The sequence below is a fragment of the Oncorhynchus mykiss genome, chromosome 13 (assembly GCF_057628025.1).
Source record: "Oncorhynchus mykiss isolate SJ-2025 chromosome 13, ASM5762802v1, whole genome shotgun sequence".
In the NCBI taxonomy this organism is placed as follows: Eukaryota; Metazoa; Chordata; class Actinopteri; order Salmoniformes; family Salmonidae; genus Oncorhynchus; species Oncorhynchus mykiss.
In genome coordinates, this window is record NC_143034.1 from 73,049,284 (window position 1) to 73,075,591 (window position 26,308).

General features: G+C 45.0%; 1 protein-coding gene across 12 annotated transcripts in view; it reads right to left on the bottom strand.

The window, feature by feature from the left end:
* LOC110487480 (BAR/IMD domain-containing adapter protein 2) overlaps nucleotides 1–26,308 on the bottom strand; it is a 132,171-nt gene that overhangs the window by 51,177 nt on the left and 54,686 nt on the right. For 2 of the 12 annotated variants that reach the window (XR_016486098.1, XM_090197542.1), the window contains exon 1: nucleotides 24,495–25,447. The exons of the other annotated variants lie outside the window; for them this stretch is intronic. Coding sequence is in view for 1 of the 2 variants with exons in the window: in XM_090197542.1 (XP_090053668.1) it covers nucleotides 24,495–24,546 (52 nt within the window). In the remaining variant the exon portion in view is untranslated. Of the gene's footprint in view, nucleotides 1–24,494; nucleotides 25,448–26,308 lie in introns of those variants that run through there. 12 annotated transcript variants of the gene reach the window in all.

Here is a 26,308-nt window from a genome sequence, read left to right on the forward strand (position 1 = left end):
TGGTCCATCTCAGTTCTAATGTTAAGACTCTGGTCCATCTCAGTTCTAATGTTAAGACTCTGATCCATCTCAGTTCTAATGTTAAGACTCTGAACCATCTCAGTTCTAATGTTAAGACTCTGAACCATCTCAGTTCTAATGTTAAGACTCTGGGCCATCTCAGTTCTAATGTTAAGACTCTGGTCCATCTCAGTTCTAATGTTAAAAAGACTCTGGTCCATCTCAGTTCTCATGTTAAGACTCTGAACCATCTCAGTTCTAATGTTAAGACTCTGGGCCATCTCAGTTCTAATGTTAAGACTCTGGTCCATCTCAGTTCTAATGTTAAGACTCTGAACCATCTCAGTTCTAATGTTAAGACTCTGGTCCATCTCAGTTCTAATGTTAAGACTCTGGTCCATCTCAGTTCTAATGTTAAGACTCTGGTCCATCTCAGTTCTCATGTTAAGACTCTGGTCCATCTCAGTTCTAATGTTAAGACTCTGATCCATCTCAGTTCTAATGTTAAGACTCTGGTCCATCTCAGTTCTAATGTTAAGACTCTGGTCCATCTCAGTTCTAATGTTAAGACTGAACCATCTCAGTTCTAATGTTAAAAAGACTCTGGTCCATCTCAGTTCTAATGTTAAGACTCTGGTCCATCTCAGTTCTAATGTTAAGACTCTGGTCCATCTCAGTTCTAATGTTAAGACTCTGGTCCATCTCAGTTCTAATGTTAAGACTCTGGTCCATCTCAGTTCTAATGTTAAGACTCTGGTCCATCTCAGTTCTAATGTTAAGACTCTGGTCCATCTCAGTTCTCATGTTAAGACTCTGATCCATCTCAGTTCTAATGTTAAGACTCTGATCCATCTCAGTTCTAATGTTAAGACTGAACCATCTCAGATCTAATGTTAAGATGCTGATTGATCTGAGTTTTTATCAGTGTGGTTTAGACTGGCCTGTATCTCATCAGACAGAACGTATCAGTGGGGTTTAGACTGGTCTGTATCTCATCAGACAGAATGTATCAGTGGGGTTTAGACTGGTCTGTATATCAGACAGAACGTATCAGTAGGGTTTAGACTGGTCTGTATCTCATCAGACAGAATGTATCAGTGGGGTTTAGACTGGTCTGTATCTCATCAGACAGAATGTATCAGTGGGGTTTAGACTGGTCTGTATCTCATCAGACATAACGTATCAGTGGGGTTTAGACTGGTCTGTATCTCATCAGACAGAATGTATCAGTGGGGTTTAGACTGGTCTGTATATCAGACAGAACGTATCAGTAGGGTTTAGACTGGTCTGTATCTCATCAGACATAACGTATCAGTGGGGTTTAGACTGGTCTGTATCTCATCAGACAGAATGTATCAGTGGGGTTTAGACTGGTCTGTATCTCATCAGACAGAACGTATCAGTGGGGTTTAGACTGGTCTGTATCTCATCAGACAGAACGTATCAGTGGGGTTTAGACTGGTCTGTATCATCAGACAGAACGTATCAGTGGGGTTTAGACTGGTCTGTATCATCAGACAGAACGTATCAGTGGGGTTTAGACTGGTCTGTATCTCATCAGACAGAACGTATCAGTGGGGTTTAGACTGGTCTGTGTATCATCAGACAGAACGTATCAGTGGGGTTTAGACTGGTCTGTATCATCAGACAGAACGTATCAGTGGGGTTTAGACTGGTCTGTATCATCAGACAGAACGTATCAGTGGGGTTTAGACTGGTCTGTATCATCAGACAGAACGTATCAGTGGGGTTTAGACTGGTCTGTATCTCATCAGACAGAACGTATCCGTGGGGTTTAGAATGGTCTGTATCTCATCAGACAGAATGTATCAGTGGGGTTTAGACTGGTCTGTATCTCATCAGACAGAACGTATCAGTGGGGGTTTAGACTGGTCTGTATCTCATCAGACAGAACGTATCAGTGGGGTTTAGACTGGTCTGTATCTCATCAGACAGAACGTATCAGTGGGGTTTAGACTGGTCTGTATCTCATCAGACAGAACGTATCAGTGGGGTTTAGACTGGTCTGTATCTCATCAGACAGAACGTATCCGTGGGGTTTAGAATGGTCTGTATCTCATCAGACAGAACGTATCCGTGGGGTTTAGACTGGTCTGTATCTCATCAGACAGAACGTATCAGTGGGGTTTAGAATGGTCTGTATCTCATCAGACCAGAACTACTCGTTCTAACCCTGTAGAGGGAGAACACAGTAGAACTAGTCATTCTAACCCTGTAGAGGGAGAACACAGTAGAACTAGTCATTCTAACCCTGTAGAGGGAGAACACAGTAGAACTACTCATTCTAACCCTGTAGAGGGAGAACACAGTAGAACTAGTCATTCTAACCCTGTAGAGGGAGAACACAGTAGAACTACTCATTCTAACCCTGTAGAGGGAGGGAGAACACAGTAGAACTACTCATTCTAACCCTGTAGAGGGAGAACACAGTAGAACTACTCATTCTAACCCTATAGAGGGAGGGAGAACACAGTAGAACTACTCATTCTAACCCTGTAGAGGGAGAACACAGTAGAACTACTCGTTCTCTGAAAGTAAAAACAGTTACATATAATCACAGAAACAGGGCATGTTTTGACTGTCTGTCCATACTCATGTGATTAGCTAAGTTGTAGTTGTAACCTAGAGCCTTGATATTGTGGTTTATAAACAGAAATCTAAACTGTATTTCAGGTAGACTGATTAGATTGAATAGTGTACCAGGTAGACTGATTAGATTGAATGGTGTGCCAGGTAGACTGATTAGATTGAATGGTGTGCCAGGTAGACTGATTAGATTGAATGGTGTGCCAGGTAGACTGATTAGATTGAATGGTGTGCCAGGTAGACTGATTAGATTGAATGGTGTACCAGGTAGACTGATTAGATTGAATGGTGTGCCAGGTAGACTGATTAGATTGAATGGTGTGCCAGGTAGACTGATTAGATTGAATGGTGTGCCAGGTAGACTGATTAGATTGAATGGTGTGCCAGGTAGACTGATTAGATTGAATGGTGTACCAGGTAGACTGATTAGATTGAATGGTGTACCAGGTAGACTGATTAGATTGAATGGTGTACCAGGTAGACTGATTAGATTGAATGGTGTACCAGGTAGACTGATTAGATTGAATGGTGTACCAGGTAGACTGATTAGATTGAATGGTGTACCAGGTAGACTGATTAGATTGAATGGTGTACCAGGTAGACTGATTAGATTGAATGGTGTACCAGGTAGACTGATTAGATTGAATGGTGTACCAGGTAGACTGATTAGATTGAATGGTGTACCAGGTAGACTGATTAGATTGAATGGTGTACCAGGTAGACTGATTAGATTGAATGGTGTAACAGGTAGACTGATTAGATTGAATGGTGTACCAGGTAGACTGATTAGATTGAATGGTGTACCAGGTAGACTGATTAGATTGAATGGTGTACCAGGTAGACTGATTATATTGAATGGTGTACCAGGTAGACTGATTAGATTGAATGGTGTACCAGGTAGACTGATTAGATTGAATGGTGTACCAGGTAGACTGATGTTTTCTTCTTCATTGTGTGTTTGAGAGACCATGTGCTAGACCTCCTCTTCACAGATGATGGCAGATGAAGGAGATGATGTCTGTCGCTCTGTCTGTCTGTCGCTCTGTCTGTCTGTCGCTCTGTCTGTCTGTCGCTCTGTCTGTCTGTCGCTCTGTCTGTCTGTCGAAGCAGAGGAAGCGTTTCTAAGACTATGGAGATGTTTCCTGAGTGAGTGTTACAACACTGATCGTCTGTCGATCCAAGAAGCACAAGAGCAGGCCATAACATCCTGTCAGGCAGGCCTGCTAAGCTGATTACAGATAATACTGATCCCCTGATCACAGCCCCCAGGGGCTTAGGGAACCGGGCATTCTGTTGGCCGCGTCTTAGTGGCTGGATCAATTAACAAATGGGTAGCAATTGGAGGGATGGCCATACAGACACCATGACAACGTTGTCACACACACACACACACACACACACACACAGTACTCCCCAGTTTCCTACGGAGTACAACCCAGGATTTCCTCAACAGGCACGTTGTTTACAACAGAAGACCTATAGGATGAAGGGAAAATATGTTGCATGATGTTTTGGAATAAAGCAGGAATGAATAATACAGATGTCAAGCAGGTGGAGACACGCTGCATGATGCTGGAGTTGTTCAGATGTCAAGCAGGTGGAGACACGCTGCATGATGCTGGAGTTGTTCAGATGTCAAGCAGGTGGAGACACGCTGCATGATGCTGGAGTTGTTCAGATGTCAAGCAGGTGGAGACACGCTGCATGATGCTGGAGTTGTTCAGATGGAGACACACTGCATGATGCTGGAGTTGATCAGATGTCAAGCAGGTGGAGACACGCTGCATGATGCTGGAGTTGTTCAGATGGAGACACACTGCATGATGCTGGAGTTGATCAGATGTCAAGCAGGTGGAGACACGCTGCATAATGCTGGAGTTGTTCAGATGGAGACACACTGCATGATGCTGGAGTTGATCAGATGTCAAGCAGGTGGAGACACGCTGCATAATGCTGGAGTTTATCAGATGTCAAGCAGGTGGAGACACGCTGCATGATGCTGGAGTTGTTCAGATGTCAAGCAGGTGGAGACACGCTGCATGATGCTGGAGTTGTTCAGATGTCAAGCAGGTGGAGATATGATGCTGGAGTTGTTCAGATGTCAAGCAGGTGGAGATATGATGCTGGAGTTGCTCAGATGTCAAGCAGGTGGAGACACGTTGCAGGATGCTGGAGTTGTTCAGATGTCAAGCAGGTGGAGACACGCTGCATGATGCTGGAGTTGCTCAGATGTCAAGCAGGTGGAGATATGATGCTGGAGTTGTTCAGATGTCAAGCAGGTGGAGACACGTTGCAGGATGCTGGAGTTGTTCAGATGTCAAGCAGGTGGAGATATGATGCTGGAGTTGCTCAGATGTCAAGCAGGTGGAGATATGATGCTGGAGTTGCTCAGATGTCATTCACTGGGATAACATGAGGATGTTTCCAGCATGACATTGCAATGGAAATGTTCATTGTTGCCATGACAACTTTTATCTTGTATCAAACAGAAAATCGGGCAAACAAAAAAAAAACACGTTGGCATGGTTACTGCAGAGACTACTAGACAGAATCAGATTCATGTGTCTCAAATGTCACCCTATAGTCTATAGGCCCATAGGGCTCTGGTCTAAAGTAGTGCACTATATAGGGAATAGGGTGTCATTTGGGACTCACAGCCTGAGATAGAATCAATATATGACGTTATTAGGAAACTTTGTTCGACTAGGCTGTGTGCAATGATGGTGTGTGTGTGACAGAAACCAGCAGCCAGCAGAAACCGGAGAGGTTTGGCAGCTTCAACAAGGATGTCCGCATACCAGCTAATCACCACTCAGCTTTGCTATGACAAACGGGTTGATAGGAGAACACCCCCCCCACTAATAAATACCACAGTGATGTATCAGTGTATTACACCCCTCTCCATCCTAACACCAACCACAGCAACATGGAGAACAATAGGCCTGTGTGTGTGTGTGTGTGTGTGTGTGTGTCTCTCTCTGCAGGTGAGCTTATTTTAGTCCACACCTGCAGAGCAACAAGTGAGCACGTCTGACAGTCCCAGATATAAACAGAGTTCAGTGGAGTAAACACAGACCCTTTCCACATCCCCTCGGTTAGTGGATGGAAGCTTTCTCATTACAACACTGATATGTAGTCATCACCATCACAGACAGAAAACACCTGAGGAGAGGAGAGCCTGAGAGGAGAGGAGAGCCTGAGAGGAGAAGAGAGCAGAGCCTGAGAGGAGAGCCTGAGAGGAGAGGAGAGGCTGAGAGGAGAGGAGAGCCTGAGAGGAGAGGAGAGCCTGAGAGGAGAGGAGAGCCTGAGAGGAGCGTAAGCTGTGAATCAATCAGTGAAGGTCAGACAGGAATCACTATAGGTTGTCACGGAAGCAGCATAATGCTAGGGTCGTTGCCATGGGAGCGGTTTCAAAAAAGAAAGTGTGTGTGTAGCTATTAACAAACACTGTTAACACTGTCCTCTCCTACACCTTTTCCTTCATATGACATCAGCAATCTCTCTTCAGGTGACCCTGTCCCACAGCACACTGATGCAATCAGGGAGTGGTGTGTTAAGGTGTGTGTGTGTGTGTGTGTGTGTGTGCCTAGCACACAGTCTCTATCCCTCAGGGGGAAACCGACATGAATACTGATAATGGGAGGATTAATAATGTGTGATACAGGTAACAGCTGAAACCCCTGACAGAGACAGACAGTGTGTGCAGGTGCATGTTACAACAAACAGAGCTAATCTTTACGCAGAGGCGGTTTGAGCTCATTTTCCACATGATCCGTGTCTATGCACCCCCACACATGAACTCTATTTATGAACCATGTCTCCTTCCCTAGTTCTCTATGCACCCCACACATTAACTCTATTTATGAACCACGTCTCCTTCCCTAGTTCTCTATGCACCCCACACATTATCTCTCTATTTATGAACCACGTCTCCTTCCCTAGTTCTCTATGCACCCCACACATTAACTCTATTTATGAACCATGTCTCCTTCCCTAGTTCTCTATGCACCCCACACATTACCTCTATTTATGAACCACGTCTCCTTCCCTAGTTCTCTATGCACCCCACACATTAACTCTATTTATGAACCACATCTCCTTCCCTAGTTCTCTATGCACCCCACACATTAACTCTATTTATGAACCATGTCTCCTTCCCTAGTTCTCTATGCCCCCACACATTAACTCTATTTATGAACCACGTCTCCTTCCCTAGTTCTCTATGCACCCCACACATTAACTCTATTTATGAACCATGTCTCCTTCCCTAGTTCTCTATGCACCCCACACATTAACTCTATTTATGAACCACGTCTCCTTCCCTAGTTCTCTATGCACCCCACACATTAACTCTATTTATGAACCATGTCTCCTTCCCTAGTTCTCTATTCAGCCCGCCCATCTCTTTCTATCCAACTGTCTTCTTAAAACTCTTCTCCCAGTGACCTCAGCCTCTGTGGAGGAAGCTTGTTGATCAACGCACTACACAACCAAAAGTATGTGGACACCTGCTCGTCGAACATCTCATTCCAAAATCATGGGGATTAATATGGAGTTGGTCCCTCCTGTGCTGCTAAAACAGCCTACACTCTTCTGGGAAGACTTTCCACTAGAAGTTGGAACATTGCTGTGGGGACTTGCTTCAATTCAGCCACAAGAGCATTAGTGAGTTCGGGCACTGATGTTGGGTGACTGGGCCTGGCTCGCAGTCGGCGTTCCAATTCATCCCAAAGGTGTTCGATAACTTACACTTACAGTTGACCGGGGAACCCCTAGCAGGGCAGAAATTTGACGAACTGACTTGTTGGGACGGTGCCACGTTGAAAGTCACTGAGCTCTTCATTAAGGCCATTCTACTGCCAATGTTTGTCTATAAAGATTGCATGGGTGGGCGCAACATTTACACCTGTCAACAACAGGTGTGGCTGAAATAGCCAAATCCACTCATTTGAAGGAGTGTCCACATACTTTTGTCTATATAGTGTATGTCTATGTGTGAGGCATGATAGCACAGTGCTAAAAGTGTCAGAGCCTGGTGGCTGTGTAGTTCTCTCCTTGTGTGTGTGTGTGTGTGTTTGTCAGAGCCTGGTGGCTGTGTAGTTCTCTGTGTGTGTGTGTGTGTGTTTGTCAGAGCCTGGTGGCTGTGTAGTTCTGTGTGTTTGTTTGTCAGAGTCTGTGTAGTCCCAGGCCACGGCTGCTCCCTACAGCCTACTGACCCAGTAACTTGTTCTACCATGACGTCATCACCCCTGCATGTAGGACAACAGCAGAGACAGTAGGGTCTGTTCAGGAGGGCATTTAGATAGACATTTATACAGAGACAGTAGGGTCTGTTCAGGAGGGCGTTTAGATAGACATTTATACAGAGACAGTAGGGTCTGTTCAGGAGGGCGTTTAGATTGACATTTATACAGAGACAGTAGGATCTGTTCAGGAGGGCGTTTAGATAGACATTTATACAGAGACAGTAGGGTCTGTTTAGGAGGGCGTTCAGATAGACATTTATACAGAGACAGTAGGGTCTGTTCAGGAGGGTACAGCGTTACAGAACCTTCAGATTGTATACATTCATACAGAGACTGATGGACTGAGGGACATCTAGTGGAAATATAGACAGGGTTTGGAGTGTGCAGTCTGAAGTACAGTTCAGAGAGTCTGGAGGATGTCAGTCTGGAGGATGTCAGTGTGGAGTATTGCGGTGTACAGAGTATTGCGGTGTACAGAGTATTGCAGTGTACAGAGTATTGCAGTGTACAGAGTATTGCAGTGTACAGAGTATTGCAGTGTACAGAGTATTGCAGTGTACAGAGTATTGCAGTGTACAGAGTATTGCAGTGTACAGAGCATTGCCGTGTACAGAGTATTGCAGTGTACAGAGTATTGCAGTGTACAGAGTATTGCAGTGTACAGAGTATTGCAGTGTACAGCGTATTGCAGTGTACAGAGTATTGCAGTGTATGGAGTATTGCAGTGTACGGAGTATTGCAGTGTATGGAGTAGAGTATTGCCGTGTACAGAGTATTGCCGTGTACGGAGTATTGCAGTGTACTGAGTATTGCAGTGTACAGAGTATTGCCGTGTATGGAGTATTGCAGTGTACGGAGTATTGCAGTGCACAGAGTATTGCTGTGTACAGAGTATTGCAGTGTACAGAGTATTGCAGTGTACAGAGTATTGCAGTGCACAGAGTTTTGCAGTGTACGGAGTATTGCAGTGTACGGAGTATTGCAGTGTACGGAGTATTGCAGTGTACGGAGTATTGCAGTGTACAGAGTATTGCAGTGTACAGAGTATTGCGGTGTACAGAGTATTGCAGTGTACGGAGTATTGCAGTGTATGGAGTAGAGTATTGCAGTGCACGGAGTATTGCAGTGTACGGAATATTGCAGTGTACGGAGTATTGCAGTGTACGGAGTATTGCAGTGTACAGAGTATTGCAGTGTACGGAGTATTGCAGTGTACGGAGTATTGCAGTGTGCGGAGTATTGCAGTGTACAGAGTATTGCAGTGTACAGAGTATTGCAGTGTACGGAGTATTGCAGTGTACGGAGTATTGCAGTGTACAGAGTATTGCAGTGTACAGAGTATTGCAGTGTACGGAGTATTGCAGTGTATGGAGTATTGCAGTGTACAGAGTATTGCAGTGTACGGAGTATTGCAGTGTACGGAGTATTGCCGTGTACAGAGTATTGCAGTGTACGGAGTATTGCAGTGTACAGAGTATTGCAGTGTATGGAGTAGAGTATTGCCGTGTACAGCGCATTGCCGTGTATGGAGTATTAAAGTGTACGGAGTATTGCAGTGTACGGAGTATTGCAGTGTACGGAGTATTGCAGTGTACGGAGTATTGCAGTGTACGGAGTATTGCAGTGTATGGAGTAGAGTATTGCAGTGTACAGAGTATTGCAGTGTACGGAGTATTGCAGTGTACGGAGTATTGCAGTGTACGGAGTATTGCAGTGTACGGAGTATTGCAGTGTACGGAGTATTGCAGTGTACGGAGTATTGCAGTGTATGGAGTATTGCCGTGTACAGAGTATCGCAGTGTACAGAGTATTGCAGTGTACGGAGTATTGCAGTGTACGGAGTATTGCAGTGTATGGAGTATTGCAGTGTACGGAGTATTGCAGTTTATGGAGTATTGCAGTGTACGGAGTATTGCAGTGTACGGAGTATTGCAGTGTACGGAGTATTGCAGTGTATGGAGTATTGCAGTGTACGGAGTATTGCAGTTTATGGAGTATTGCAGTGTACGGAGTATTGCAGTGTACGGAGTATTGCAGTGTACGGAGTGTTGCAGTGTATGGAGTATTGCAGTGTATGGAGTATTGCAGTGTACGGAGTATTGCAGTTTATGGAGTATTGCAGTGTACGGAGTATTGCAGTGTACGGAGTGTTGCAGTGTACGGAGTGTTGCAGTGTACGGAGTATTGCCGTGTACGGAGTATTGCAGTGTACGGAGTGTTGCAGTGTACGGAGTGTTGCAGTGTACGGAGTATTGCAGTGTACGGAGTATTGCAGTGTACGGAGTGTTGCAGTGTACGGAGTGTTGCAGTGTACGGAGTATTGCAGTGTACGGAGTATTGCAGTGTACGGAGTAGAGTATTGAAGTGTATGGAGTAGAGTACTGCAGTGTGCGGAGAGACATACAGATACATTGCAGTGATGTTGATTGTGACAGAAAACACTGTGCGCATGAGTGTCTGTCTGTGGGGGTCTGTCTGTGGGGATCTGTCAATTAAACCTGCTATGGGTACTGATATGCAGAGGTGTGACAGTGGAGTGGAGCTGTAATAATGTACAGTGATAATAAGTGGTTTTGAGAGGGGATGTCTGGAGAGAAAAGTAGCAACGCTGAAATTTAAATGAGAAGCAGAGATTTGCAATGTAAAGAGAGAGAGGAGAGGAGAGGAGTGAGAGGAGAGTAGAGTAGAGAGGGGAGAGGAGAGTAGAAAGAGAGGAGAGTAGAAAGAGAGAAGAGAGGAGGAGAGAGGAGAGAGAGGAGAGAGCGGAGAGTAGAAAGACATGAGAGGAGAGGAGTGAGAGGAGAGTAGAGAGGAGAGTAGAAAGAGAGGAGAGAGGAGAGAGAGGAGAGTAGAGAGAGAGGAGAGGAGTGAGAGGAGAGTAGAGTAGAAAGAGAGTAGAGTAGAAAGAGAGGAGAGAGGAGAGAGGAGAGAGGAGGAGAGAGGAGAGAGGAGGAGAGTAGAAAGAGAGGAGAGAGAGGAGAGGAGTGAGAGGAGAGTAGAGTAGAGAGGGGAGAGGAGAGTAGAAAGAGAGGAGAGTAGAAAGAGAGAAGAGGAGGAGAGAGGAGAGAGAGGAGAGAGCAGAGTAGAAAGACATGAGAGGAGAGGAGTGAGAGGAGAGTAGAGAGGAGAGTAGAAAGAGAGGAGAGAGGAGAGAGGAGAGATATGAGAGTAGAGTAGAAAGAGAGTAGAGTAGAAAGAGAGGAGAGAGGAGGAGAGAGGAGAGAGGAGGAGAGAGGAGAGTAGAAAGAGGAGAGTAGAAAGAGGAGAGAGAGGAGAGGAGAGAAGCGAGAGGAGAGTAGAAAGAGAGGAGGAGAGGAGGGTAGAAAGAGAGGAGTAGAAAGAGAGGAGAGGAGATTTTGGAGAGTAGAGAGAGAGCGTGGAGAGTTTGAGGAGAGAGAAAAAGATTGAGAGAAAAAGAGATAGAAAGACAGACCCAGTCAAACTCAATAGCGTGACAGAGATAAACGGGGATAGTAACCTTAGTGCAAAGCAGGACGAGAACGACACAACAAAAGACTTGAGAATTGTCTCTATGAAATGACCTCCAGCAACATTTCCAACTCAGTCAGCTGAGGAGCAGAGTCATCCGTTGTCCAGGAGGATCCTACTTCTCTGATTCAGACTACAGAGGCAATGGAAACAGCAGAGGGAAGAGGATACTGCTAATCATGACGAGATGGAGAGAGTAAAGAGAGCGAAATATCCCTCTCGTGTGACCAAACTCCAGTCTGAAGACAATGGAAATCAGACAGCCTGTAATTTCCCCAGCACCCTCTACCACAGTAATCACGACTGTATCAGGGAGCAGGGGAGAGGAGTGATTCACCACATAACTCGCCCTCTCCCAACCGCCGCACTACTGACCATATACACACACACCTTACACTCGCTAATTAATAAACACGTCCACCCTCCTAAAAGAGAGGGCAAAATCTTTGCTTGCTTTATTGAATTTTAAAAAAGCATTCCATTCGGCACGAAGGTCTGTTGTTCAACATTCTCCAAAGTGGGCTTGGTGGTAAAGGCTTCTGACTTAATACAATACTTGCACACACAAAATCAAAACCCAAAAGAACATCATTATTTCCGTGAGGTGTGAGACAAGGCTGCAGTTTGAGTCCAAACCTCTTCACCATTTTCATCAATGAATTAGCAGACATGTTGTACCATTCTGCAGCCCCAGGACACTGTTTGGCACGGAGGTAAAACACCTGCTATATACGGATGATCTGGATCTTCCATCACCAACCACTCTTGTCAGAGATACGAAGCAGAGAGCGATCCTTACCAAGTACAGGCTGAGTGACCACCAATTGGCCTTAGAAACCGGCAGACATAAAAAGACATGGCTACCCAAACAGGATGTGGTCACCTCACACCAAGGGAGGTAGAGACAGAGATGTACTTTCTCCACTACAGTGAGAAATATTCCTCACCAAGAGATTCATTATTCTCAGAAAATACTAAACATGTTATCTTACTACTCCCAGAGGAAAAACAAAGATACTAATGTGTGACGGAGCAACAGCTCCTCTAGCAGCCATATATGTATTAGCCCCGACACAGCCTGAGAGACACTGAATAATAACATCTGCATAGGAAGCAGGAAAACTCTACTATTATTACTACAAATAGTGGGACAAGTAGTAGGTGTGATGATGAGAATGGTGGTGGTATGGTAATAGTAACGATGATGATAATGGTGGTGGTATGGTAATAGTAACGATGATGATAATGGTGGTGGTATGGTAGTAGTAACAATGATGATAATGGTGGTGGTATGGCAGTAGTAACGATGATGATAATGGTGGTGGTATGGTAGTAGTAACGATGATGATAATGGTGGTGGTATGGTAGTAGCAACGATGATGATAATGGTGGTGGTATGGCAGTAGTAATGATGGTGGTCGTTGCAGTACTGATGTAATTGTGATGACAGTTGGTGGTAATGGTAGTAGTAATAATGGTGGTATTTGCATTACTGACGTAATTGTGATGACAGTTGGTGGTAATGGTAATAGTAGTAGTAGTAGTAATGGTGGTGGTAGTTGCAGTACTGATGTAATTGTGATGACAGTTGGTGGTAATGGTAGTAGTAGTAATGGTGGTGGTAGTTGCAGTGCTGATGTAATTGTGATGACAGTTGGTGGTAATGGTAGTAGTAGTAGTAGTAGTAATGATGGTGGTAATGGTAGTAGTAGTAGTAATGATGGTGGTAGTTGCAGTACTGAGGTAATTGTGATGACAGTTGGTGGTAATGGTAGTAGTAGTAGTAGTAGTAGTAGTAGTAGTAATGATGGTGGTAATGGTAGTAGTAGTAATGATGGTGGTAGTTGCAGAACTGAGGTAATTGTGATGACAGTTGGTGGTAATGGTAGTAGTAACGATGATGATAATGGTGGTGGTATGGTAGTAGTAACGATGATGATAATGGTGGTGGTACGGTAGTAGTAGCGATGATGATAATGGTGGTGGTATGGTAGTAGTAGCGATGATGATAATGGTGGTGGTATGGTAGTAGTAACGATGATGATAATGGTGGTGGTATGGTAGTAGTAATGATGATGATAATGGTGGTGGTATGGTAGTAGTAACGATGATGATAATGGTGGTGGTATGGTAGTAGTAACGATGATGATAATGGTGGTGGTATGGTAGTAGTAACGATGATGATAATGGTGGTGGTATGGTAGTAGTAACGATGATGATAATGGTGGTGGTATGGTAGTAGTAACGATGATGATAATGGTGGTGGTATGGTAGTGGTAACGATGATGATAATGGTGGTGGTATGGTAGTAGTAACGATGATGATAATGGTGGTGGTATGGCAGTAGTAATGATGGTGGTAGTTGCAGTACTGATGTAATTGTGATGACAGTTGGTGGTAATGGTAGTAGTAGTATTAGTAGTAATGGTGGTGGTAGTTGCAGTGCTGATGTAATTGTGATGACAGTTGGTGGTAATGGTAGTAGTAGTATTAGTAGTAATGGTGGTGGTAGTTGCAGTGCTGATGTAATTGTGATGACAGTTGGTGGTAATGGTAGTAGTAATGATGGTGGTAGTTGCAGTGCTGATGTAATTGTGATGACAGTTGGTGGTAATGGTAGTAGTAGTAATGATGGTGGTAGTTGCAGTGCTGATGTAATTGTGATGACAGTTGATGGTAATGGTAGTAGTAATGATGGTGGTAGTTGCAGTGCTGATGTAATTGTGATGACAGTTGGTGGTAATGGTAGTCGTAATGATGGTGGTAGTTGCAGTGCTGATGTAATTGTGATGACAGTTGGTGGTAATGGTAGTCGTAATGGTAGTAATGATGGTGGTAGTTGCAGTGCTGAGGTAATTGTGATGACAGTTGGTGGTAATGGTGGTAGTAGTAGTAGTAGTAGTAGTAGTAGTAGTAGTAGTAATGATGATGGTGGTAATGGTAGTAGTAGTAATGATGGTGGTAGTTGCAGTACTGATGTAATTGTGATGACAGTTGGTGGTAATGGTAGTAGTAGTAATAGTGGTGGTAGTTGCAGTGCTGATGTAATTGTGATGACAGTTGGTGGTAATGGTAGTAGTAGTAATGGTGGTGGTAGTTGCAGTGCTGATGTAATTGTGAGGACAGTTGGTGGTAATGGTAGTAGTAGTAGTAGTAGTAATGATGGTGGTAGTTGCAGTGCTGATGTAATTGTGATGACAGTTGGTGGTAATGGTAGTCGTAATGGTAGTAATGATGGTGGTAGTTGCAGTGCTGAGGTAATTGTGATGACAGTTGGTGGTAATGGTGGTAGTAGTAGTAGTAGTAGTAGTAGTAGTAGTAGTAATGATGGTGGTAATGGTAGTAGTAGTAATGATGGTGGTAGTTGCAGTGCTGAGGTAATTGTGATGACAGTTGGTGGTAATGGTAGTAGTAGTAATGATGGTGGTAGTTGCAGTGCTGATGTAATTGTGATGACATTTGGTGGTAATGGTAGTCGTATGGATAGCTATAGTATTAGTGTTAATAATAGTGGTGGTAGCATTCGTTTTAGTGGTAATAATAGTAGCATGTTCATTTTCCATGTTTGACCTTTTATTGTCCCTGTTATTTACTCTGTTATTCTAGTACAATTTACTGCTATCATTATACTGCTGTTATTTATATTAGTTCATTATTACTGATAATTTTAATACAATAAAGCAACGGAGAGAGAGAGAGAGAGAGAGAGAAAGAGAGAGAGAGAGAGCGCGATTGTGTCAGCCACTGGTCTCCCAGCATGCACTGCGTGCCACCTATATAGAGCAGGTGCAGGCAGGCAGGCAGGGACCTCTGGGAGTGAGAAGCTGAGCTAAGAAAAGAGCAGAGCTGAGCTAAGAAAAGAGCTCCCTGCTCCCATTCTAACAGAGCGAGGTGGTAGAGGGAGAGAGGTCTGACAGAACACTGGAACACTGGAAAAATTGCCGCTAGCTAGCACTGTGTATGTGAGCGCACGTGCGTGAGAGTGTGTGTGTGTTCTGATGTCATGGTTTGCTCTTGGTAGTTATAAACGAGAGCCATAAACTCCATTTACACACGAACGTGTGTGTGTGTGTGTGTGTGTGTGCGCCAGCGTATCGCTACATGTTACATACATACACCTCTTGGAGGAGGGAACGCAACACCCTGCTACACTCACCTCCCGTGGAGGTAAAGAGGTATGTGACTGTAGGTGGAGTAAAAGAGGTATGTAACTGTAGGTGGAGTAAAAGAGGTATGTAACTGTAGGTGGAGGTAAAGAGGTATGTGACTGTAGGTGGAGGTAAAGAGGTATGTGACTGTAGGTGGAGGTAAAGAGGTATGTAACTGTAGGTGGAGGTAAAGAGGTATGTGACTGTAGGTGGAGTAAAAGAGGTATGTAACTGTAGGTGGAGGTAAAGAGGTATGTGACTGTAGGTGGAGTGAAAGAGGTATGTAACTGTAGGTGGAGGTAAAGAGGTATGTAACTGTAGGTGGAGGTAAAGAGGTATGTGACTGTAGGTGGAGGTAAAGAGGTATGTGACTGTAGGTGGAGGTAAAGAGGTATGTGACTGTAGGTGGAGGTAAAGAGGTATGTAACTGTAGGTGGAGGTAAAGAGGTATGTGACTGTAGGTGGAGGTAAAGAGGTATGTAACTGTAGGTGGAGGTAAAGAGGTATGTGACTGTAGGTGGAGTAAAAGAGGTATGTAACTGTAGGTGGAGTAAAAGAGGTATGTGACTGTAGGTGGAGTGAAAGAGGTATGTGACTGTAGGTGGAGTGAAAGAGGTATGTGACTGTAGGTGGAGTAAAAGAGGTATGTAACTGTAGGTGGAGGTAAAGAGGCATGTGACTGTAGGTGGAGGTAAAGAGGTATGTGACTGTAGGTGGAGGTAAAGAGGTATGTGACTGTAGGTGGAGGTAAAGAGGGATGTGACTGTAGGTGGAGTGAAAGAGGTATGTGACTGTAGGTGGAGGTAAAGAGGCATGTGACTGTAGGTGGAGGTAAAGAGGTATGTGACTGTAGGTGGAGGTAAAGAGGGATGTGACTGTAGGTGGAGTGAAAGAGGTATGTGACTGTAGGTGGAGTGAAAGAGGCATGTGACTGTAGGTGGAGGTAAAGAGGTATGTGACTGTAGGTGGAGGTAAAGAGGTATGTAACTGTAGGTGGAGTAAAAGAGGTATGTGACTGTAGGTGGAGTGAAAGAGGTATGTGACTGTAGGTGGAGTAAAAGAGGTATGTAACTGTAGGTGGAGGTAAAGAGGTATGTGACTGTAGGTGGAGTAAAAGAGGTATGTAACTGTAGGTGGAGGTAAAGAGGCATGTGACTGTAGGTGGAGGTAAAGAGGTATGTGACTGTAGGTGGAGTAAAAGAGGTATGTGACTGTAGATGGAGTGAAAGAGGGATGTGACTGTAGGTGGAGTAAAAGAGGTATGTAACTGTAGGTGGAGGTAAAGAGGCATGTGACTGTAGGTGGAGGTAAAGAGGTATGTGACTGTAGGTGGAGTAAAAGAGGTATGTGACTGTAGATGGAGTGAAAGAGGTATGTGACCTTGACGATGTGGTGATTAATTAATCTATTTGAAAAGTTTCAGAGGTTGGTGGATGCTTCTTTAACCCTCAATTTGGCCAAGTGTGAGTTTGGGAAGGCTACTGTGACTTACTTAGGGAAGCAGGTGGGACGAGGTCAAGTGCGCCCAGTAACTGGCAAAGTGGAAGCAATTGTTGCTTTTCCTGCTCCCACGACTCGCCGACAGTTGCGCAGATTCCTGAGGATGGTAGGGTACTATCGTACATTCTGTAAGAATTTCTCAACAGTAGTATCTCCCCTTTCCTCTCTGCTTAGTCCCAAGGTACCATTCAAGTGGTCCAAGGACTGTAACTATGCTTTTGAGTCCGCTAAAGCGCTACTTTGTAGTGCCCCAGTGCTTGCCGCCCCAACTTTGAAAAACCTTTTAAATTGGAGGTAGATGCTAGTATAGTGGGGGTGGGTGTGGTTCTCTTACAGGAAGATGAAGACTGAGTGGATCGGCCCGTCAGTTTCTTCTCCCGTAAGTTCAACTCGTGTCAGTCAAGGTACTCCACCATTGAACAAGAGACGCTGGCTTTATTGCTAGCCTTGCTATTGCTATTTTTTTGAAGAATATGTGGGCTAGAGTGCCTTGCCTATACTGGTCTTCACAGACCATAATCCTTTGGTGTTTTTGAAGCAAATGTACAATCAGAACCGCCGCCTTATGCGGTGGACTTGATTGTACAAGGATATAATGTACAGATTCACGATGTGACGGGTTCGGCAAATGTGGTTGCTGACGCTCTATCACGGGTTTAGTAACTGTGGTTGCCGACGCTCTATCACGGGTTTAGTAACTGTGGTTGGCGACGCTCTATCACGGGTTTAGTAACTGTGGTTGGCGACGCTCTATCATGGGTTTAGTAACTGTGGTTGCCGACGCTCTATCACGGGTTTAGTAACTGTGGCTGCCGACGCTCTATCACGGGTTTAGTAACTGTGGTTGGCGACGCTCTATCATGGGTTTAGTAACTGTGGTTGCCGACGCTCTATCACGGGTTTAGTAACTGTGGCTGCCGACGCTCTATCACGGGTTTAGTAACTGTGGTTGCCGACGCTCTATCACGGGTTTAGTAACTGTGGTTGCCGACGCTCTATCACGGGTTTAGTACAGTGCCTTGCGAAAGTATTCGGCCACCTTGAACTTTGCGACCTTTTGCCACATTTCAGGCTTCAAACATAAATATATAAAACTGTATTTTTTTGTGAAGAATCAACAACAAGTGGGACACAATCATGAAGTGGAACGACATTTATTGGATATTTCAAACTTTTTTAACAAATCAAAAACTGAAAAATTGGGCGTGCAAAATTATTCAGCCCCTTTACTTTCAGTGCAGCAAACTCTCTCCAGAAGTTCAGTGAGGATGTCTGAATGATCCAATGTTGACCTAAATGACTAATGATGATAAATACAATCCACCTGTGTGTAATCAAGTCTCCGTATAAATGCACCTGCACTGTGATAGTCTCAGAGGTCCGTTAAAAGCGCAGAGAGCATCATGAAGAACAAGGAACACACCAGGCAGGTCCGAGATACTGTTGTGAAGAAGTTTAAAGCCGGATTTGGATACAAAAAGATTTCCCAAGCTTTAAACATCCCAAGGAGCACTGTGCAAGCGATAATATTGAAATGGAAGGAGTATCAGACCACTGCAAATCTACCAAGACCTGGCCGTCCCTCTAAACTTTCAGCTCATACAAGGAGAAGACTGATCAGAGATGCAGCCAAGAGGCCCATGATCACTCTGGATGAACTGCAGAGATCTACAGCTGAGGTGGGAGACTCTGTCCATAGGACAACAATCAGTCGTATATTGCACAAATCTGGCCTTTATGGAAGAGTGGCAAGAAGAAAGCCATTTCTTAAAGATATCCATAAAAAGTGTTGTTTAAAGTTTGCCACAAGCCACCTGGGAGACACACCAAACATGTGGAAGAAGGTGCTCTGGTCAGATGAAACCAAAATTGAACTTTTTGGCAACAATGCAAGACGTTATGTTTGGCGTAAAAGCAACACAGCTCAACACCCTGAACACACCATCCCCACTGTCAAACATGGTGGTGGCAGCATCATGGTTTGGGCCTGCTTTTCTTCAGCAGGGACAGGGAAGATGGTTAAAATTGATGGGAAGATGGATGGAGCCGAATACAGGACCATTCTGGAAGAAAACCTGATGGAGTCTGCAAAAGACCTGAGACTGGGACGGAGATTTGTCTTCCAACAAGACAATGATCCAAAACATAAAGCAAAATCTACAATGGAATGGTTCAAAAATAAACATATCCAGGTGTTAGAATGGCCAAGTCAAAGTCCAGACCTGAATCCAATCGAGAATCTGTGGAAAGAACTGAAAACTGCTGTTCACAAATGCTCTCCATCCAACCTCACTGAGCCCGAGCTGTTTTGCAAGGAGGAATGGGAAAAAAATTCAGTCTCTCGATGTGCAAAACTGATAGAGACATACCCCAAGCGACTTACAGCTGTAATCGCAGCAAAAGGTGGCGCTACAAAGTATTAACTTAAGGGGGCTGAATAATTTTGCACGCCCAATTTTTCAGTTTTTGATTTGTTAAAAAAGTTTGAAATATCAAATAAATGTCATTCCACTTCATGATTGTGTCCCACTTGTTGTTGATTCTTCACAAAAAAATACAGTTTTATATCTTTATGTTTGAAGCCTGAAATGTGGCAAAAGGTCACAAAGTTCAAGTGGGCCGAATACTTTCGCAAGGCAATGTAACTGGGGATGCGTGTTGGTTTTTGTTGTTGCAAACTGGGAGTTTGCAGGTTTTGGGGTGGGCTTGTTTGGGTATGTGTTTGTATGTGTGTATTTCAAGAAATGGCTTCCTGGATTCTAAGCAGCTGATTGGTCGGCCCCATCAACGATTGGAGCTCTGAACAAGTCTTGCCATAGTATGTATGGATCAAGTCAATTTGAATCAAAAATTTAACTAGGCCACTCACGAACATGCAATGTCATCTTGGTAAGCCATCCCAGTGTAGATTTGTCTTTGTCTTTTAGGTTTTTGTCCTGCTGAAAAGTGAATTTCAACTCCTTGTGTCTGTTGGAAAGACAACAACCAGGTTTTGCCTGTGCTTAGCTGCATTCAGTTTCTTTTTATCCTAAAAAACTCCCTAGCCCTTCCAATGACAAGCATACCCATAACATGATGCACCCACCAACATGCTTGAAAATATGAAGCGGTACTCAGTGATGTGTTGGATTTTCCCCAAACATAACACTTTGTATTCAGGACAAAAAGTAAAGTAATACTGCAACAATGTGGCAAAGAAATTAAGTGCCTTGTTGTAAACAGGATGCATTTTTAGCAATACATTTTATCTGTACAGTCTTCCTTTTCACTGTCATTTAGGTTAATATTGTGGAGTAACTACAATGTTTATCCATCCTCTGTTCTAATAGCACAACCATTAAACTCTAACCATTAAAATCACCATTGGCCTCATAGGGAAGTCCCTGGGCAGCTTCCTCCCCGGCAACTGAGGGAGGAAGGACGCCTGTATCTTTGTAATGACTGGGTGTTTTGCTACATCATCCAAAGTGTAATTCATAACTTCACCGTGCTCAAAGGGATATTTGGTGCACTTCTTTGCAAGGCTTTTAAAAAACCTCCCTGGTCTTTGTGGTTGAATCTGTGCTTGAAATTCACTCCTCAATTGAGGGACCTCACAGATAATTGTATATGCAGGGTACAGAGAATGATAGTCATTCAAAAATCATGTTAACCACTATTATTGAAAACAGAGTGAGTCCATACAACTCATGTGATTTGTTAAGCACATTGTAACTCTAGGCTTTTGCCATAAAGGGGTTGAATACTTACACTCAAAACATTTCAGTTTTTCATTTTTTTTATGAATTTCAGAAATGCTCTACAAACAAAATTCCACTTTGACATTATGGAGTAATAGGGATGGATCACTGACACAAAAACTAAATGGAATCCATTTTAAATTCAGGCTGTAACACAACAAGATCTGGGTAAAGGGGTGTGAATACTTTCTGAAGGCTCTGTAGCTGCATCCTATCCATTAACCTAAAAAAAAACAATTACGCTAAGTCACTTTTTATGCCTAATTTCCCCTGTGTCATCCTCATTACAGTGTGTGTGTGTGTTCTTCATTACTAAGGTAATCACCGTTAGATGCTACTTAAGGTGTCAGGTGTCAAATAGTATTTGTTTTCTTTCAAATGACTTGACAGGTTTTATTGAGCCTGTCTGTTCCAGTTCCCGAAGGACACTTTCACTTTGGGAACTATTCCATTGGTCCTATCACATCAGGTAGGCTCAATCCTACACTGAAAGAAAACAAATATTATTTGAACCCAGGTCTGGTTGGTAATTACTGAGGGATGTTAGATGTTGATTACGTGCTACTCCCTCCAACCACTAGGTAGGCTACGGTACTTGAGCCCTGATTTCCCACAGTACATAACAGTGTGCTGATTCCTCCATGATTAGACCCTGATGGTAAAGTAAACAGAGAATGTCATGGGAGTTGGTGAAGAGGGAAACAAGGCGTCTGCTAGTTGTGTTGTATTCTGACTAGTCGACCTGGAATGTGAGGACTGAGGTGGAGCTGTAGCTGGCCTAGTCCCCTGCAGACTGTAGCTGGCCTAGTCGCCCGCAGACTGTAGCTGGCCTAGTCGCCCGCAGACTGTAGCTGGCCTAGTCCCCCGCAGACTGTAGCTGGCCTAGTCCCCAGCAGACTGTAGCTGGCCTAGTCCCCCGCAGACTGTAGCTGGCCTAGACCCCCGCAGACTGTAGCTGGCCTAGTCCCCCGCAGACTGTAGCTGGCCTAGTCCCCCGCAGACTGTAGCTGGCCTAGTCCCCCGCAGACTGTAGCTGGCCTAGTCCCCCGCAGACTGTAGCTGGCCTAGTCCCCCGCAGACTGTAGCTGGCCTAGCCCCCCGCAGACTGTAGCTGGCCTAGCCCCCCGCAGACTGTAGCTGGCCTAGTCCCCCGCAGACTGTAGCTGGCCTAGTCCCCCGCAGACTGTAGCTGGCCTAGTCCCCTGCAGACTGTAGCTGGCCTAGTCCCCTGCAGACTGTAGCTGGCCTAGTCCCCCGCAGACTGTAGCTGGCCTAGTTCCCCGCAGACTGTAGCTGGCCTAGCCCCCCACAGACTGTAGCTGGCCTAGTCCCCTGCAGACTGTAGCTGGCCTAGTCCCCTGCAGACTGTAGCTGGCCTAGTCCCCTGCAGACTGTAGCTATCCCTCTAGCTGTGTGTGTGTAGCGTCTTTCAAATCCTTCCTTAAACAGAACTTTATTAAAAGACCCAGTGCAGTTCATTTATTTGAGTTTTTCCTGTGTTTTATATATATTTCCACACAGGTTGGAAAAATACTGTGAAATTGTTCAAATAATTAGAATGCTCTTTTAGCACAAGAGCCATTTGAAAAGACCACCTGAAAAAGCAGCCTGTTTGGTGGGAGGGAGTTTTGGCCTTCCATGGTGACATCACTATGGGGTAAATGAGTTAATAGACCAATAAGAAAAGACAGTTCAAAACCTCAGCCAATAACAGTTAATTTTCCCCTCCACAACTCAAAACACTCCCACACAGCCCGAGCAAAATTCTTGCTTGTGAAATTTCTCTTTGCTAAGAAGCTATTAAATACTTAATTGTTACCCAGAAATGATTAGACATGGAGATCAAAACATCTGCATTGGATCTTCAAACCAAATGGATGAGATCAAACCTCCATTGTCGGAGTTTAAAAAGGGCTCAATGTAGGGGGTGAACCCCATAGAAATAGTATTATTAGAACAGGTACCCTCAACTGAGAGGCTAATTACCCAATCTAGTAATTCTATTTGTATGGTTAATCCTGTGTGTCTCATAGCTTCAGAATGTAGTGAAACTGAGGCTAACCATGTAGGGCAGCTGGCAGGGCCGAGAGACGAGCCCAGAGCAGAGCAGAGCAGAGAAGAGCTCTGAACTCTTCACCTGAGCAGGGGGGATATACCGTGGAAATGGAGCTCAGCATTTCACTGAGCATCATAAATTACACACATTGCGTCCCAAATGACACCCTATACCCTATATAGTGCACTACTTTCAACCTGAGCCCTATGGCACCCTATGGGCCCTGGTTAAAAGTAGGGCACTGTATAGGGAATAGGGTGTTATTTGAGACATAACCACAGGCTCTGTGCTGGCTTCTAAAGTCTAATAAATAAAACTAAAACATGGCGTGTCACTTCAGTTGATAATAAATAACAGCAGAGTCCATCTTGTGAAAACAAGTGAAACTCCACCTCGTCAAAGAGCACCTTGAATAATCCCACAGCATTTTAACATGACCGTTTCCCCTCCTCTTACTAGCTCCGACTCGGCTGAAAGCTACTTTACTGAGGAAACATGTATTTACTATGACTGAGATATGTGGATGGGAATAGCCACCATTGTTATAAGTGTCTGTTAAGCATATACTTCTACAGAGGAGGGAGTTAGTGGAGGAGAGGAAGACATGGATGGAAGAGGGATGGAAGGAGGAGAAAAAAAGGGAGAGAAATGTGGGAGAGAAGGGAGCTTGGAGAGGGAGAGAAGAGAGAGAGAAGAGGGAGAACCTGGGTATGGGGATAAGAGAGGAGGGAGAGAAGAGAGGAGGGAGAGAAGAGAGGAGGGAGAGAAGAGAGGAGGGAGAGAAGAGAGGGAGAACCTGGGGAGGAGGAGAAGAAAGCTGGGGGAGGGAGAGAGAAGAAGAAAGAAGAGATGTGGGAGCGAGGGCAGGAGAGAGTTGGGAGGAGGGAAAGAAAGAAAGGAGAAAGATGGCGTGTGTGAGTGGGAGGAAGGGAGAGTGACGGGATGATTAGACCAAGCCGAGGAGGGGAATGAGTGTGTGGGGGTGGAGGAACCACAGTCTCCTTTGGCACAGGGAATACACACACAAACGTCTCACACACTATATAGTCACACACACACACACACACACACACACACACAACACACCACACACACACACACAAAGTCACATTATTCTATGATTTATCATAGATTTATGTTTTAGCTGAGGACTATAGTTTATATGATGATATAATGTCAATGTAATGAAACCTGTACGGAATCAACCTGTGGAATATCTGATGTTCTGATAATAAAATGGCATGACAGAACATTATCTCTCAAAGACAAATACACGCTTTAAGCATAATGACAGAACATTATCTCTGAAAGCAGTTTAAGTACACGCTTCAAGCATAATGAGAGAGACAGAGAGAGAGACAGACAGAGAGACAGAGAGAGAGACAGAGAGAGAGAGAGGAGGGAGAGAGGAGAGAGAGACAGAGACAGCGAGAGAGACAGCGAGAGAGACAGCGAGAGAGACAGCGAGAGAGACAGCGAGAGAGACAGCGAGAGAGACAGCGAGAGAGACAGCGAGAGAGACAGCGAGGAGAGAGAAAGGATGACAGTAAAAGCTGCCTCGTCTCAGATGTGTAGGTGGAACCATTTACAGTCAGTCTCATAATGAACCCAATGGCTTTAACAGACTAACAGCCACTAAACACACACTGAAAAATACAGATCACCCCCAGGCAGTCGACGTACCACAGCGTAACACACACATACACACCTGGACACACACCAGCCACAGACACTCCAGAGAGAGAGTGAAGAACAAACATGCTGTTACAGGCCTTGTTGATGCTCTACTCCCCTGTAGCAGTGGAACAGGAAACACCTAGCATGAGGAGCCTCACCTCTGACTGTGGGTGTCTCCCTAGAGAGAGAGAGCTACAACAACAGGGGAAAGTGGGTGTGGTCTACCTAGAGAGGGAAGGAGAGATACAACTACAGGAGAAAGTGGGTGTGGTCTACCTAGAGAGAGCTACAACTACAGGGGAAATGGGTGTGGTCTACCTAGAGAGAGAGCTACAACTACAGGAGAAAGTGGGTGTGGTCTACCTAGAGAGAGAGCTACAACTACAGGGGAAAGTGGGTGTGGTCTACCTAGAGAGAGAGAGAGAGAGAGCTACAACTACAGGAGAAAGTGGGTATGGTCTACCTAGAGAGAGAGAGCTACAACAGGGGAAAGTGGGTGTGGTCTACCTAGAGAGAGAGAGCTACAACTACAGGGGAAAGTGGGTGTGGTCTACCTGGAGAGAAAGCTAAAACTAGAGGAGAAAGTGGGTGTGGTCTACCTAGAGAGGGGGAGAGCTACAACTACAGGGGGAAGTGGGTGTGGTCTACCTAGAGAAAGAGAGCTACAGCTATAGGAGAAAGTGGGTGTGGTCTACCTAGAGAGCGGGAGAGCTACAACTAGAGGGGGAAATGGGTGTGGTCTACCCAGAGAGAGGGAGAGGTACAACTACAAGTGAATGTGGGTGTGGTCTACCTAAAGAGAGAAAGAGCTACAACTACAGGGGAAAGTGGGTGTGTTCTACCGAGAGAGAGCTACAACTACAGGGGAAGTGGGTGTGGTCTACCTAGAGAGAGCTAAGACTACAGGGGAAAGTGGGTGTGGTCTACCTAGAGAGTGAGGAGAGATACAACTACAAGAGAAAGTGGGTGTGGTCTACCTAGAGATGGAGCTACAACTACAGGAGAAAGTGGGTGTGGTCTACCTAGAGAGGGAGGGAGAGATACAACTACAAGTGAATGTGGGTGTGGTCTACCTAAAGAGAGAAAGAGCTACAACTACAGGGGAAAGTGGGTGTGGTCTACATAGAGAGAGCTACAACTACAGGGGAAAGTGGGTGTGGTCTACATAGAGAGAGCTACAACTACAAGAGAAAGTGGGTGTGGTCTACCTAAAGAGAGAGCGAGCTACAACTACAGTGGAAAGTGGGTGTGGTCTACCTAGAGGGAGAGCTACAACTACAGGGGAAAGTGGGTGTGGTCTACCTAGAGGGAGCTACAACTACAGGGGAAAGTGGGTGTGGTCAACCTAGAGAGGGAGCTACAACTACAGGGGAAAGTGGGTGTGGTCTACCTAGAGGGAGCTACAACTACAGGGGAAAGTGGGTGTGGTCTACCTAGAGAGAGGGAGCTACAACTACAGGGGAAAGTGGGTGTGGTCTACCTAGAGAGAGAGGGAGCTACAACTACAGGGGAAAGTGGGTGTGGTCTACCTAGAGAGAGAGCTACAACTACTGGGGAAAGTAGGTGTGGTCTACCTAGAGGGAGCTACAACTACAGGGGAAAGTGGGTGTGGTCTACCTAGAGAGGGAGCTACAACTACAGGGGAAAGTGGGTGTGGTCTACCTAGAGGGAGTTACAACTACAGGGGAAAGTGGGTGTGGTCTACCTAGAGAGGGAGCTACAACTACAGGGGAAAGTGGGTGTGGTCTACCTAGAGGGAGTTACAACTACAGGGGAAAGTGGGTGTGGTCTACCTAGAGGGAGTTACAACTACAGGGGAAAGTGGGTGTGGTCTACCTAGAGGGA